The sequence below is a fragment of the Doryrhamphus excisus genome, chromosome 2 (assembly GCF_030265055.1).
Source record: "Doryrhamphus excisus isolate RoL2022-K1 chromosome 2, RoL_Dexc_1.0, whole genome shotgun sequence".
Lineage (NCBI taxonomy): Eukaryota > Metazoa > Chordata > Actinopteri > Syngnathiformes > Syngnathidae > Doryrhamphus > Doryrhamphus excisus.
This window is the reverse complement of record NC_080467.1, coordinates 12,545,466-12,560,775: the sequence shown is the minus strand read 5'-3', so window position 1 is coordinate 12,560,775 and position 15,310 is coordinate 12,545,466. Positions and strand designations below refer to the sequence as shown.

Below are 15,310 nucleotides of genomic sequence, written 5' to 3'. Positions count from 1 at the left end.
TTACCTATCAATTTGGAGAAGATTGGTAGAAAAGCATGGCCGCCGTCGACTGACACATCTTAGCAACTTGGCAACCAATGGTTTATAAGTCGGTGAACATTTGTTTTTTAGTCCCTCCATGATTCTTTCACTGTTGTTATGCTAGGTGTTTGTTTTTGCAACTGCAATTTTCAAAAACCAAAATCATCCACCAGGTTTCACAAAAACATGCTGTGGTTGAACGTTTTAGGCCATATTTCCAAAGGCTATGTCAACCTGCATACCCAGAATGGGCCATCAACATCCTGCCCCCTCCCGCCCAATCTTTGTTGAATTATTGATGCCTGCCTTCCTGGTTCTATGGCAAGAATAGAACAGTTCTGGAGGTGACAAACGGGCTTGCTTCCTCTTCTTCAAAGCTCCCCTCCACCCTATTGGTCTGCCCGTGCTTTAGTGCGCTGTTTGGTGCCCGCGATTCAAGACGTAGAGATGAAAGGGAGTTGTAATTACAGGGAAGCGTATCTGTCTAGTGCAGAACTATTGGAGGAATGGCACAAAGTGGGCCAGAAGCCTCAGGTCATTAGATCTGCTGTGCGTGCGTGCGTGTGTGCGTGCGTGCTTGTGTGTGTGTGTGTGTGGTAGCAGGAAACAAAAGCATAACAAAAGCAAGATCATCAACTTCATTTGCTGGGAAATTCCTCCAAATATTTAGCTTTGCCAGAGCAACAATATTTGCTTGTGTCACCTGTGGTGAGTTAAACATTCATATTTCAGAGAAGAAATATTCAATTCCTGGTAATATTTGGTTAAATTTGTGTTTGTACCTCAAAACGTCAGATCCAAATGGACATGGAAAGTAAACAGGAAGAGAGTGGACCTCATTGAGTCTTCTAATACTCACTTTTTTCCTGTCTTCCTCCTAGTTGATGATGACTTCATAGGTCTCGGCGAGCTGCCGGAAACCTTTCCCTCGGACCCCCCGGAGCCTCTGCCCGTATTCCTGATGGAGCCCGAGGAGGCCTACATCGTCAAGAACAAGCCCGTCAACCTGTACTGCAAAGCCACGCCGGCCACTCAGATCTATTTCAAGTGCAACAGCGAGTGGGTTCACCAGAAGGAGCACACGGTGGAGGAGCGCGTGGACGAAAACTCTGGTGAGGCCAAGCAGACGAAATGAAGTGTCTTGAGTTGTCGCCCCAGGCTACGAAAGTTTATACCGTACACCCCTTACATTTCAGCCAGCATTTTTATTACTGTATCTTCTCAAGGGACATTAAACTTGGGTATACTTTAGAGTAGTCAGTGTACAGCTTGTATAGAAAATGGCTCAACATACATCTATTATTATTTAAATAGCTGGCAACACAAGTCACTGCGTCATTCCTCCACTCAAGCATGGTGGCGGTGTCACGGCTTGGGGCTGCATGAGTGCTGCCGTGGTTCATTCAGGGGAAACATGAATTCCATCCGGCATTGTACTGTGACATAATGGAGCAGAGGATGATACAGTATAATATACTATATTCGACATTAGTGAATAGTGGTGGTCGTGTCATGGTCTGGGGCTGCATGAGTGCTGCCGTGGTTCATTGAGGGCAAACATGAATTCCATGCGGCATTGTACTGTGACATCATGAAGCAGAGGATGACACAGTATAATATACTATATTTGACATTAGTGAATAGCGGTGGTCGTGTCATGGTTTGGGGCTGCATGAGTGCTGCAGTTCATTGAAGGGGAGCCCGAATCTTTACAAGATTATGAGGCCATGATTCCCTCCCTATTAAAACTAGGCCGATCAATATTTAAATTCCTCATGCAAATGAGATGAATTATTACAATAGATCATACTGCTTGATTTTTCTAAATGTCAACGACAACATAACACCATAACCCATCTGAGCTTCCCAATAGGAACATTTAAAAGGAGAAAGCCTGTGAATCAGTAGCTTGTTTTTTTTCCACCGAATCCATCCCCCTGAAGGCACCACAGCCATTACACACAACATCAGAGCCACTGATTGGCTACATTCAGCCGCCGTATTGGAAATGGGGTTCTTTTTGTCCCCCACAGGTACAAATCACTTCACATTTAGCCTTTTTCATCCTGCTGTTTTGTTTTTACCCCCTCTCACACGTCTGCACACTCCCACGCAGACGTATTCCTGCTGCGACTCTTGGAATCCATAGGACGCGGATGCCGATGAGTATTAAAGACAAACACAAAAGCAAGCACGCTGATTTAAAAAGTGCGCTGCGTTCTGCTGTAAAAGAGAAGGCGTATTGAAGTTTGGACCTTTTGGCCCCGGCGGACCGTGGGGATCTTGGCGTGTGTTTTGTACACTCAATTGTTGTTGCAAAGAAGGCGTTTGAAGGTCTACAGTTGTGTCTTTTACCTTTTTGTGTCAAAAGGCTTTTTTTTACGCTGAAAGCATCAACAGAGAACATCCCACGCATTGCACCGAGCCCCCCTGCTCGACATCAGCCGTACCCAAGGGCTACGTCCTGCGCATTCATTGATGCGCTTTACTTCGTGCACAGACTTTAAACGTGGCACCGAGACAAGTAAATATGTGTAGCCTTGAGAATGTTTTAGGAAATAAAACATCATTTTAAACACTATGATAAGCCCGAAGTAGACAATTTTGCAACAATCAGCAGAGTGCAGAACTCCGCCAAGGCTGAACACTAATGCCAAAGGGGGCTACGTAGTTATATGCTAGGACTACATTAAAAAGCCATAGCATTTCAGTATGTGGAATCAAACTATGGAATGGATTGAGTAAGGAAATCAAACAATGCCAATTCGAGAAACAATACAAGCAGTTGATGTTTGTATAAATACAAGGATGAAGAGCAGGGGTCTCAAACTCAATTTACTTGGGGACCACTGGAGCTCGGGTCTGGGTGAGACTGGGCTGCATCAGGTTTTCCAAACCAAAAAAACGCATTTATTAAAAACAATTTTTTTTTAAAAAACTTCGCTTTGGTTCCAATTTTCTACAAGAAAAGCTCTGATAAAACATTCTACTGTTCTCACTGTTCTTACTTTTTATTTTTCTACACAAAATAAGATGGAAAATAAACAAATCAAGAATAAAGAAAATCAATCAATCAGTAATAAATAAATAGATAAATATAATAATAATAATAAAGCGGCAAATAATAAAAACTTAAGAAACCACATATAGTTGTTGGGTAGACAAATTATTTTTTTCAGATTAAAATTAACAAAGCATTATTAGAGCCCTGTAGTCATGACAATACACGACTATAGTCACATTTATACTTTTTTTTTTATTTTATTATTTATTAATAATTTTTATGGGTACATGATACCATACAGCATCCATATCAAACTTGCGCGGGCCGCACTAACGTTAAACTTTCATATCAAGGCGGGGGCCTCAAACTAGTGTCCTGCGGGCCACATTTGGCCCGCGGGCCACGTGTTTGAGACTCAAGAGTCTTGAACCAGTCATGATGTGCTATATATATCACTATATTGACACTTACTATGGTACACATTATGTCATTTTATGGTCATATCACCTCGTACTTCGGTACGAGGTACATTATTTAAAAAAAAAAAAAACTGTATTATGGAAAGCTATGGAAGCTTTGCTTCTTCCTACTCCTTTTGGACATGTGGTACTGGGAACTGATTATGAGATGAACTCAATTGTAATCTGATGCATGTTCAAATGAAATAAAACCATTACCATTACCATAGTAGCTTGTAATGACGTATGGAAGACAAATGAAGCCTTGATGGAGCATTTCCACTCCAGCCCTATAGAGTGTATAGTATAAACACTTCTATCACAATTCACACCAACTTTCTAAGTTTCATGTTAATGATTTAATTACTAGAGGTGTAACGGTACGCTATAATGACCGTTCAGTCCATATGTTGGTTTTAAGGAAAATGTAAAACATAACATTTCTTAACATTTGTGTAAACGGCTTTAGTCATTTTTAAAATGCAACAAATGACTGCAAAGCGATAGCTGGTAATCCACCAATAAGTAAAATAACTCTCAAAAAACAGTTCCGACAATGTGAACTATTATATAAAAAGTGTCTTGCCTTAAAGGGAACTGCACTTATTTTTGGATTTTTGCCATCATTCCCAATCCTTGTGTGAAACATGAACACATGTCTTTCCCTTTTCTGTGCATTCTTACGTGAGAAAACAAGTTAATATAATCTCGCTAGCAATGGATGTCATGTGAAATAGCTATTTTGATGCTAAAGCCCTTACAAAAACCTTACAGTGTACCTTTTACATAACTGACTTGTATATTAACAAAGCTACATTGATATTATTGTAGCAGCTAACATGGAAAACTATTTTTATCTTTTGTTAGTTGTAGTCTCTGTATCATTCACAGACAAAAAAGCGGATACCTACCTCTCAATTTTGCTATAAAGACTTTTCCGTCAGCATTTTTTTACCTTGTGCTGGAAGACACAGCCGTCTATGCTACTGTTGTTGACGGAACTAGCATAAGTTTGTGTATCAATGCGCCCCGAAAAGACATTTGGGTAGTGTTTTGAATCCAAATATGGTAAGATACTACAACTACTACAAGCTCATCATCAGTGTACGTGTTAATGCATGATCACAGCATGTATATTTCCAACCGTGCAACATTGTTCGGGGTTTTTATAGTTGAAACAGGTGTGTCTCGATGACTTGCATTGTTAGCTCGCTGAAATTAACTCATTAAACTCGTATTTCTTTCTCTGTTAATGTTTGGCATAAAGATTGTGAATGAAAAAGTGTGGGAATTCGATATGTACCAAATGTGCGAAAAAAATAAATGTTGCATTGAAAATGTGATTCGGAGCTCGCCTAATTATAGCATATTTCTACTAACATGCAAAATGCCACTGAAGTGACGCTTCCTCATTGTTTATGATTTAGCCAAATTGTCTAAATAGGATTTTAAAAGCCCTGTGGTCCAGCCTGGTCAATATTTCAGGCAATGTCATCAGCAGAAATTGGATCTCTCGCTTTCAGAGTGCTTCTCTCTCTCTCTCTTTCTCCTGAGTCCTGCTTTCACAACTGGTGATGTTCTGAAAATAAAGACTAGACAGTATGAGAATGCAGTAGACATACAGACATAAAAAACGTGTTCTACATGGAAGCAGGGCAACTTTTTCCAGACGTATCGCACACTGTGTACTTTATGAACTGTGAATACAAATAATTGGACCTTGAAATGAGGAGAAAAAAGCAAATTATCGAATATGTTCATGACATTCTAGAGATATGAGAAACCTTTCGGAGATGGAGCCTCGCAGACTAATTGATCAAGAGAAGTCAGGAATAAAAAAAAAAAGGATGGTTGAGTGTCAAATAAGGGATGATGAATGGACCAGACTAGATGGCATTTATAAAGCAAAAGCTAATATACCACAGCGAAAATAAAATATACTGTAAGTGCAACGCTTTGGATTGTGCTCACATCTTGCATGAGTTATATTCCAACGTCTCTCGGGTAGCGTTCACAGATTTGTCTAAATATTTGTCACTTTCCCCAAATGTTGCACCAATCCTCTTGACTTTGGTTGGTTTGGTCAGTAGCAGGTAGAGCCGTGTCACTCTTTGTGTCACTCTTTGTGTCACTCTTTGTGTCACTCTTTGTGTCACTCTTTGTGTCACTCTTTGTCACTCTTTGTGTCATGCAGTGGAAAAGGGTCATTTTGACATCTTCTCTGTACTTGAGGGACATAACCTTATATTTCACCACGTCAAAAACGAGCATGAAGGCAGACAATTGGTACGTAAACGGAGTGACGACTGCACTACATCAAAGCTGGTTCAAAATAAAATGGCCATAACCGGAGGAGTGATCGTAGGATCCCAGTGGGAAATGTCACCGTACATCATGTCGGAGCCAAGCTACTAATTGTCATCTTCTCTGTCCAGTGTTAACATTGCCTGTCATTTTAAAATGCAATTACAGTATGGAGCTACAGCATTTATGTCCTATGTTTTGCACTGGGTTACCATGACGATGGGTTGTACTTTTAATTGGTTAGTTGACACGATAGGACTTGTTTGTTGTTTTTGTTCTACACAGACTTCACAGCTAGGAGACCAGGATTCAATTCCACTCTCGGCCATCTCTGTGTGGAGTTTGCATGTTCTCCCTGTGCATGCGTGGGTTTTCTCCGGGTACTCCGGTTTCCTCCCACATTCCAAAAACATGCTAGGTTAATTGGTGACTCGAAATTGTCCATAGATGTGAATGTGAGTGTGAATGGTTGTTTGTCTATATGTGCCCTGTGATTGGCTGGTGACCAGTCCAGGGTGTACAGACAGCTGGGATAGACTCCAGCACCCTCTGCGACTCTTGTGAGGATAAGCGGTAGAAAATGAATGAATGAATATTTGTTTTACAATTAATATCAATGCTGTGTTATGTGGTTTGTAGGTGAATAAATGATCTATGCTTTTGTGTAGGCACCATCCCGTCCCTTCAGACATTGTCTCGATTCTTCAACAGGTCTTCTTCCGGGTTGTTAGCGCTAGCAGTTAGTAGTCAAATTCTTTGTAGAGAGTGAGCAATTGGAAGAACAATGGAAGTGTTGCTGGACCTGCAGCTAGTTCACGTTCTCCAACAGTCACTTTTATTGCAAATATTGATCCAAAATCAGAGAAGGCAAACTTCAAGATGGCGTCGAGGTCCTCTGAGGATATACAGCATATGAAGTAAAAAAAATATCAGTAAATACATCAACAGAAAAAGTTTTAGCCTATTAAACTCAGAAAGGTCACCAAAAAATTGAAAAGGCGGTTCATTATGCAAACCTCCAAAGAATCACGGCCGCCATTCTCCAAAGTAATGGTGCTGTTTAGGAGGCGGTGGTGCTGCTTTTTTAGTGCCAGCAGTAGCTGCGATGTAATCAACCATACGGGGCTTGATTTATGGTCTGCACTGTGTTTTTCACAGCGTGGAGCGTCTTACCTGTGAGTTTGCAATATGGTCATATTGTTCACCAATGCCTTTTTGTGCATCCATCGACATGCAAGGGAGGGGGGGGTCAGTGCTATGCAATGAAACAATATTTACCAAGGATTGCATGCATTTTTTATATTTTTATTCCACATGAAACACCAGACAGGTAACATTAAAAAAAAAACACAAAAGTGCATTAGCATTTTTGACAGAATGAACACATTCACGCAGTGCAAAGTGTTGTTTTGTTGTTTCATGGGAGGCAATTTGTGTCGCAACACGTAAACGTACATCAGTCAGTCGTGAAGCATGATGTGTGTCAGAGGTAGCGGTACGTAAAGCATAGATTCAGATGAGGTGTCATGACAGGATGAAGTGGTAAGTGTTGGCAAATATGTCTAGGTAGATTTATAGCTGTAAGGACAACTCTTGCTTTCTTTGCTTGTTAAGCTACACACTGCAGTCCGTGCAGGAGAACACAGTAAACATGGTCACAAGGTAATCAACAGTGACCAAATGAAACCCTATCATCAAATTCTCTGCTTGACTGATCAATAAGGAAAGGAATTGCTTTCGTCAATAAAAAAAAAAAAAAATTCAACAAGGTGACCTCTTCACACTCCTCCAGCTATGGCCACAACACAAATAGCTGAAGTCTGCCATCTTCCGAGTACCACTCGCTTTGTTTTTCTCGTACTTGGATGCGATGACATGATGAGCTGCAGGCTGAGTAAAGCTATGAAGTCACCGGATGAGGTCAGCGGGCTTATTTCTGTTTTGCTCGGCCGATCCCTTGGATGCGTTTGAAGCGGAGCACGTCAGAAAACATTTTGGTAATACCCATGAAGTCACCAAAGTCCACTTATTGGCATATGGTAATGGTAATGGTTTTATTTCATTTGAACATGTATCACATTACAATTGAGTGCATCCCATAATCAGTTCACAGTTCCACATGTCCAAAAGGAGTAGGAAGAAGCAAAGCTTATTAAATCCTACCCCTCCATCTGGTACTTTTACAATTAGTAACTGTTACATTTGTTCACTTCCTGCTTTCCATAATACAGTTTAAGGTGGGTTTTTTTGTTGTTGTTGGGTTTTTTTGTTGTTGTTTTTTTGCTCAATTTTTAGACACACACTTGCCAGTGGCTGCACGACGGGCGAGTGGTTAGCGTGCAGGCCTCACAGCTAGGAGACCAGGGTTCAATTCCACCCTCGGCCATCTCTGTGTGGAGTTTGCATGTTCTCCCCGTGCATGCGTGGGTTTTCTCCGGGTACTCCGGTTTCCTCTCACATTCCAAAAACATGCTAGGTTAATTGGCGACCCCAAATTGAGTCCTGTGATTGGCTGGCGACCGGTCCAGCTCAAACTCTCGCCCAAAGACAGCTGGGATAGGCTCCAGCACCCCCCGTGAGGATAAGTGGTAGAAAATGAATGAACACTTTCCAGTCCCCTAAATATCTGTACCAAATTTTGATGAATTTGGCTAAACACCTTGAACTTGGTAATGGTAATGGTTTTATTTCATTTGAACATGCATCAGATTACAATTGAATGCATCACATAATCAGTTCCCAGTTCCACATGTCCAAAAGGAGTAGGAAGAAGCAAAGCTTATTAAATCCTACCCCTCCATCTGGTACTTTTACAACTGTTACATTTGTTCACTTCCTGCTTTCCATAATACAGTTTAAGTTTTATTTTTTATTTTTTTAATATTGAACCTCGTACCAAAGTACGAGGTGATATGACCATACAATGACAATATGTGTACCATAGTGTCAATATAGTGATATATATATATATATATATATATATATATATATATATATATATATATATATATATATATATATATATATATAGCACATCATGACTGGTTCAAGACTCTTCATCCTTTTATTTAGCAAACAACTGCTCGTATGTGCGACTATTAAATTACATTCAAACATTGTTTACATTGAATTGTTGTGTCGCTGCTACAGCACAGCGCCCCTTTGAGGACAGGTGACTCATCACACACTTCCTCCAATGCTGTACACGCTTTACACATGCACACGGCCGCTCCTCCTCTCCCTGTGTGTGCTGGCTGTAAATATTGCATGAGCGCTAAGCTGGTGTGTGGGATGTGCTTGCACCAGAACAAGGAGTCTGTGTGAAAGCGTTGAACCCGAACTAAAATGGCATGTTCATTTTCAACAGCGCCACTTCTCTCTCCTTTTGCATTTTCCATTCAGCCAGGAAACTCAAGACACTCCCAACCACGGCATACCCACAGATAGAAAACAGTCCTAGCTGAGCTCATGTGGCAAAATTGGCCCTAATCATTCTTATTTCTTTCCTCTCTACCCACGGAGTTTGACAGTGTCCCCTTTTGCACAGCGGTTGTCTTCGGAATTGGATTTATGCCACAGATTAGGGCGCTGATTGAATGAACACTGCAACAGCGGTGAGTCAAAAATCACTCCTGACAATGATGTCACGTAACCAGTGTGTCCCTGAGGTGTGCTAAAATGCAGAGAATACATCGAACTTGCATAAGAAGTCAAATCTGATTTATGGAAACTAAAATGAGCGCAATAAATTGAGCCCACGCCTACAGGCTTGTGTAATGTTGACTGTATTACATTTTCTATTTCACCCCACAGATGTGCGGCAATGCAGCTGCTGTAAAGCACTTCAAGTAAATCATTGTGTTTGCAATGTTTTTCACTATTTTGACATAGAAGTAAATCAGAATTCGATATACACAAAATAACCAGTAATCACTGCTGCAGCATGCTGTGACAATATTATCTGGTTATGTTGAATTTTAATTTGAAGCATGTTTTAACATAAGAATTATGGATAATGTGCAAAATTCCCCCCAAATGTATCTTTCCTTTAACACAGGGGTCTCAAACTTGCCGTCCGCATTTGGCCCGCGAGACGCTAGTTTGAGGCCCCCACCTTGATACCAAAGTTTAATATTGAAATGACAGCTTAAAGCTGTGTGCACACCGGACACAATTAACATGATTTTGCCCCGCCCATACTGTTACCCTACCCGGTTACCCCGCCCTGTTTTGCTTTGGATTAGCAATGAAGCTAAAGGCTTATGATGCTGGGTACAAATAAATGCAGGAAATGATTTGGAATAAAACGGAAAATACACGTCAAGATAATCTCATCAAACATGTTGTTAAAGTTACGACGCTGCTCCCAGATGGAACTGAGTACGATGCTAACTTGCTAATTGGGTAAAATTAAGTTTCATTATAAATAACTGTTAATGCTGTACATTTGAATCTGAAAAAAATAATTTCTCTACCAACTGTATGTGGTTTCTTACGTTTTTCTTATTTGCTGTTTTATTATTATTTTACTTATTTATTACTGATTGATTGATTTATTGTCTTTATTCTTAATTTGTTTATTTGTTATCTTATTTTGTGTATAGAAAAATAAAAATTAAGATATTTGAGAACAGTGGAATGTTTTATCAGATATTTTGGTGTGGAAAACCAGAACCAAAGTACTGAAAAAGTGTAGGGCATAGCAGCAGCAAAAGCATTTAAGATATATATTTTTTTGTTTTTTTTCCAGTTTTGGTTTTTTTTGAAAACCTGATGCGGCCCGGCTTCACCCAGAACCTAGCTCCGGCCCCCAGGTAAATTGAGTTTGAGACCCCTGCTTTAACACATTTGACCAGTTTTATATGTTGCCCATTATCACTTATTGTGCTATTGTCAGTCTATAGTCTATAGGTGTGGTGCTGACAGTCTGTGGGGGGAAAAAACGACGCCAGTAAAATATAGCTGTAAACGGAAAATGGAGACAAACTAAAAATGGAAGTAACAAAAAAAAAAAGAGGCCTCGTGTGGCACATTGTGGTTTTTGTGTTGCTGATGATAGGGTCTGACTTTTGGTATCCAAACATGATCATGAGCGTCTAAATCCAAAGTGGTGGCTTGTAATGGCACAGCCTGCCTGCTAATGCTGCTGTAATGGGGCAATTGAGCGGGCAATTGCAGTGATGAAAATGTACGCATGATCCTTGAAAATGTTTCATACCTGTTTGTGCAGGTGTACCTAATATAATGGCTGGCATGTATGTATGTTACAGTATATACAGCCCACTTTTGCCATGAATTCATTCTAGCAGCTAAGGGGTATCGTGGCATTTGTCGGCAGTATGGGATTTATTTGTTTGAGGCCTGGCGCCCAGATGAGCAGTAATCAGAGGGGTTAGCAAACCGGATTGTCTTAGCCGTGACGCTTAGAATCCACCCCCACAGGACCCCCGGACCCAAAGCTTTGAAATCAGGGCCAGATGCACACACACACGCACAGTGCCCTCATGACTATGTGTTTTGTGTACTTTTCTACTACTCAACCGCGTTGCACCCAAAAGGGTGACAATTTGAAAAACACGCACCCCTACTTTTTTTCTGTGCTGTTATTTTTATGACAGATACACCCATTAGTCAGATGACTAAATGACGGGTGACTTAAAATTCTTGCATACTACAAACCACCCACTGGAAGTGGAAAAAAACGATACAAGCAGTTGATGTTTGCAAAATACAAGAATGAAGAGTCTTGAACCAGTGCTTTATGTGCTTTATATATCACTATATTGACACTTACTATGGTACACATTATGTCATTGGATGGTCATATCACCTCGTACTTCGGTACGAGGTACATTATTTAAAAAAAAAAAAAAAAACTTAAACTGTATTATGGAAAGCAGGAAGTGAACAAATGTAACACTTACTGATTGTAAAAGTACCAGATGGAGGAGTAGGATTTAATAAGCTTTGCTTCTTCCTACTCCTTTTGGACATGTGGAACTGGGAACTGATTATGGGATGCATTCAATTGTAATCTGATGCATGTTCAAATGAAATAAAACCATTACCATCACCATAAGTTCAAGGTGTTTAGCCAAATTTGGTACAGATATTTAGAGGACTGGCAAGTGTTCATTCATTTTCTACCACTTATCCTCACGGGGGTGCTGGAGCCTATCCCATCTGTCTTGGGGCGAGAGTTGGAGCTGGACCGGTCGCCAGCCAATCACAGGACTCAATTTGGAGTCGCTAATTAACCTAGCATGTTTTTGGAATGTGGGAGGAAACCGGAGTACCCGGAGAAAACCCACGCATGCACGGGAAGAACATGCAAACTCCACACAGAGATGGCCGAGGGTGGAATTGAACCCTGGTCTCCTAGCTGTGAGGTCTGCGCACTAACCACTCAAGTGGGATTCAAGGATTGGCCATTTGGATGCTTTGCAACAAGGATCCATAGAGGATCCATATTGCTTTCACTTTTGAACTACACTGCTCCACCAATGTCGTTTAAAGGTCATGTGAAAAACGAGCAGGACTCCATGATCTCCGTGTGCAAAGCACTCATGCGCCTTCTTCTTCCCGACAGGCCTGGTGGTGAGAGAAGCCAGCATTGAGATCACTCGGCAGCAAGTGGAGGAACTTTTTGGACCGGAGGATTTCTGGTGTCAATGTGTGGCCTGGAGCTCCGCAGGGACCACCAAGAGCCGTAAAGCCCACGTCCGCATCGCCTGTAAGTACTCTTGGGCTGCCTTCATCCCAGTCTTGACTCTATGTGCTCCTTCATCCTTCTGCTCCAGGCTGGAGAAGTGTGCCGTGCTCGCAAATGTGTCCCTTTGAACAGGATTTGTCCTTGTCTCCTTGTGCACAGTATAACGTCAACACGAGTAGAAGTACACAGAAAAGAGGCCACAGTTTGTATTTATGATTGTCCTCCTGCATTTTGATCATAGTTTTCACACAATCGTTTCCAAATGATGAGAAGCCTCCCGAGTTTTCTCCTTTTTTGTTGAAAAAAGAAGCCAAGAGGAGTTGACAGTTCTAGTTGTAGTTGCAGCATCAAGGCGACGCTGTTGCAGCATAAAATGCGTGTTACAAAACGGGCATTGTTGTCAAGAAGACACCTGAGGGGACACGCCGATGCACTCTGAACCTCATTCAGCTCTGTATTGTCCAAGTGGTCCGCTTTGGGTATGTCATGGTATATCCATACATGCTACTCGGGTCTCAACGTAAGAAGTCACACGTGACCTGTAATGTCTGCAATATGACTGCAATGCAAGGGTGGCAGATGGGATGTTACCCAAATACATTGATCTGTGTTGTACTTTGAATTATCACATACTACAGTATTAATTGGCCCTGTACCCTAGAAACCGCCCATGAATGATACGGGAAAAGGCCGAAATGATACTGTGTCAAAGCCCAGGGCAGTGATACTGATAAAATATAGAGTTTAACCATGTCCAGTATCAGCCACTCAAAGCGCGCTGCTCTGGTATCGTGCCCGTGAAACAACCAATCAGAGAACTGCGCACGAGCGTGTTTTGCTGCCGTCTGTGCTCTGTCAACATGTCAGCGGTTGACACTCCCGGCGAAAGACAAATAGGGAAAATAGCAAACAGAATATTAGAAATGGAACGTTTTATCATCATTCATGAGGAGGACACTCTGATAAGATAAGACTGTTGATAAAATATTATTGTTGAAATATTTTTGCAATTATTGTGTTTACACTGTTTACATGTAATACATGTAATAAACTGAACATTTTCTGGAAACAAAATGATCTTTTGATTAAATAGTACGTGATAATAAGCTCATGATTAAATAGTATGTGATAATAAGATCATCACATGGTTTGTCTGGTATCAGGCCCAGTATCATGCCCCCAAGTGTCAGTATCAGCCTGAGACTGAAGGTACCTGGCCTGATACCAGACAAACCATGTGATAACCTATAAATACGTATACTTCAATAACACATCAAAAGAGCAAAGATTTCTGGCGACCTTACACTTTTACAAACCACTGTTAGAGTGAGCGCTTACATTGGTTTTTAACTAAAAACAGTGCCATTCATATGCACGGTTAGCGCTTAACACAATTGTGAATGCGCCTGAATGCATCACGGCCCAAGGAGAACGGAGCAGAAAGGAGACTGAGCATGAAGCGGACTTAAACTATCGCTATTGTGAGTCACAGTTTGTACTCATGAGCTGCCGCCATTATTAAAATTAATAGTAGTGATGTTTGAGGCGTCCGCTCGTCTGTCTGAGTCGGGGCGGGTGCTGGTTTTTTTAAGAAATTAAAATTTCTTAAAATGTTTAAAAGATAAGTTAAAAATGTGAACGGCATGATATCAAAAATATGTTTTTGAGGAATACCTGGAATATAAAATGATAAAATGTTTTCATTACGAAGATATTTCAAGAAAACAACTTGAACGGGTCATTTTTGACCCACTTATGCAAATAAAGTTGATTTGATAAGGATAAATCTACAGGTGGTTTTTGTCCAATGCAACTTTATTTCAGCCATTCTTGCTTCCGGGTGTGCACAAGATGATGCATTTAGTGCCTCCCTAATGTAAATAAAACGTTACAGTACTAAATGTGCATTAAGAGACAGACAGGAGGTCACATCAGTTGACTTGACTCTGACACGGCTGTCACATGAACCTTAAAGCAGGCGGCTGTGTCTATTTGTTGCCATACTTTTTTTTTTTCTTCCTCTCTTTGGAGTGTCTCATCCAGAGCCGTTATTCCAGCACAGCGAGTCGGATCCGTGCCTCTCGGTCCCCCACTGTGCCGTCTCCTGCTGCTCCACCTCCTATAATCAGCCATGATGAGCAGCCTGCCAGCACTAACCTATCCCTCAAATCACAATGGACCCCCCCCCCTCTTCCCTTCGCCATCAGCTCCTGCTGAATGGATTAGCTCCTCAACTGGACGGGCATCTTTTCACAGCCAGACTCGACAGCGTGCCGTTAGAATAGAAAAAAATTGCCTTGTTTTGCTCTCCTTTGTGCTTTGAGTTGAATCCCATTCTGAGTCGGAGTAAAGAGTGTCGTGATTGAGAACGGAATATTAAAAGGGCTATAACATCAATCAAAAATCAAATCAAATGTTTTTCTTTCTTTGTAGACTTGAGGAAAACTTTTGACCAAGAGCCACTTGGGAAGGAAGTATCACTGGAACAGGAAGTTTTGCTCCAGTGCCGACCACCTGAAGGCATTCCGATGGCCGAGGTAAGTTTGAAATAGCAACATGGTATCAACATAAGTATTTAATATCCCATTTAAGCCTTATTACCCCCTCGTGTTCAATCCAGACTGCAGGTGAGGACACTTTCTGGGCTATTTGGTTAACACAGCTAATAAAATGTGAGAATGGACTGTGGAGGGCGAGAGGAGACGGGGAATCAAACCAGCTGCGTGGCCGCCGTGTTACTGAAACTCTACTGTTTGCCTTCCTCTCCATCTACAGTAGACTATTAAAGCTGCTTTTGAAAAGGCTCACTTG

At 41.2% G+C, this 15,310-nt stretch overlaps 1 protein-coding gene across 3 annotated transcripts in view; it reads left to right on the top strand.

Moving 5' to 3' along the window:
- Window positions 1-15,310, top strand: part of unc5cb (unc-5 netrin receptor Cb) — a 132,954-nt gene that overhangs the window by 82,664 nt on the left and 34,980 nt on the right. For 2 of the 3 annotated variants that reach the window (XM_058064998.1, XM_058065000.1), the window contains exons 2-4: window positions 903-1,133; window positions 12,377-12,520; window positions 14,933-15,036. In XM_058064998.1, the coding sequence (XP_057920981.1) occupies window positions 903-1,133; window positions 12,377-12,520; window positions 14,933-15,036 (479 nt within the window). Of the gene's footprint in view, window positions 1-902; window positions 1,134-10,576; window positions 10,602-12,376; window positions 12,521-14,932; window positions 15,037-15,310 lie in introns of those variants that run through there. The other variant, XM_058065001.1, reaches the window with a different exon arrangement.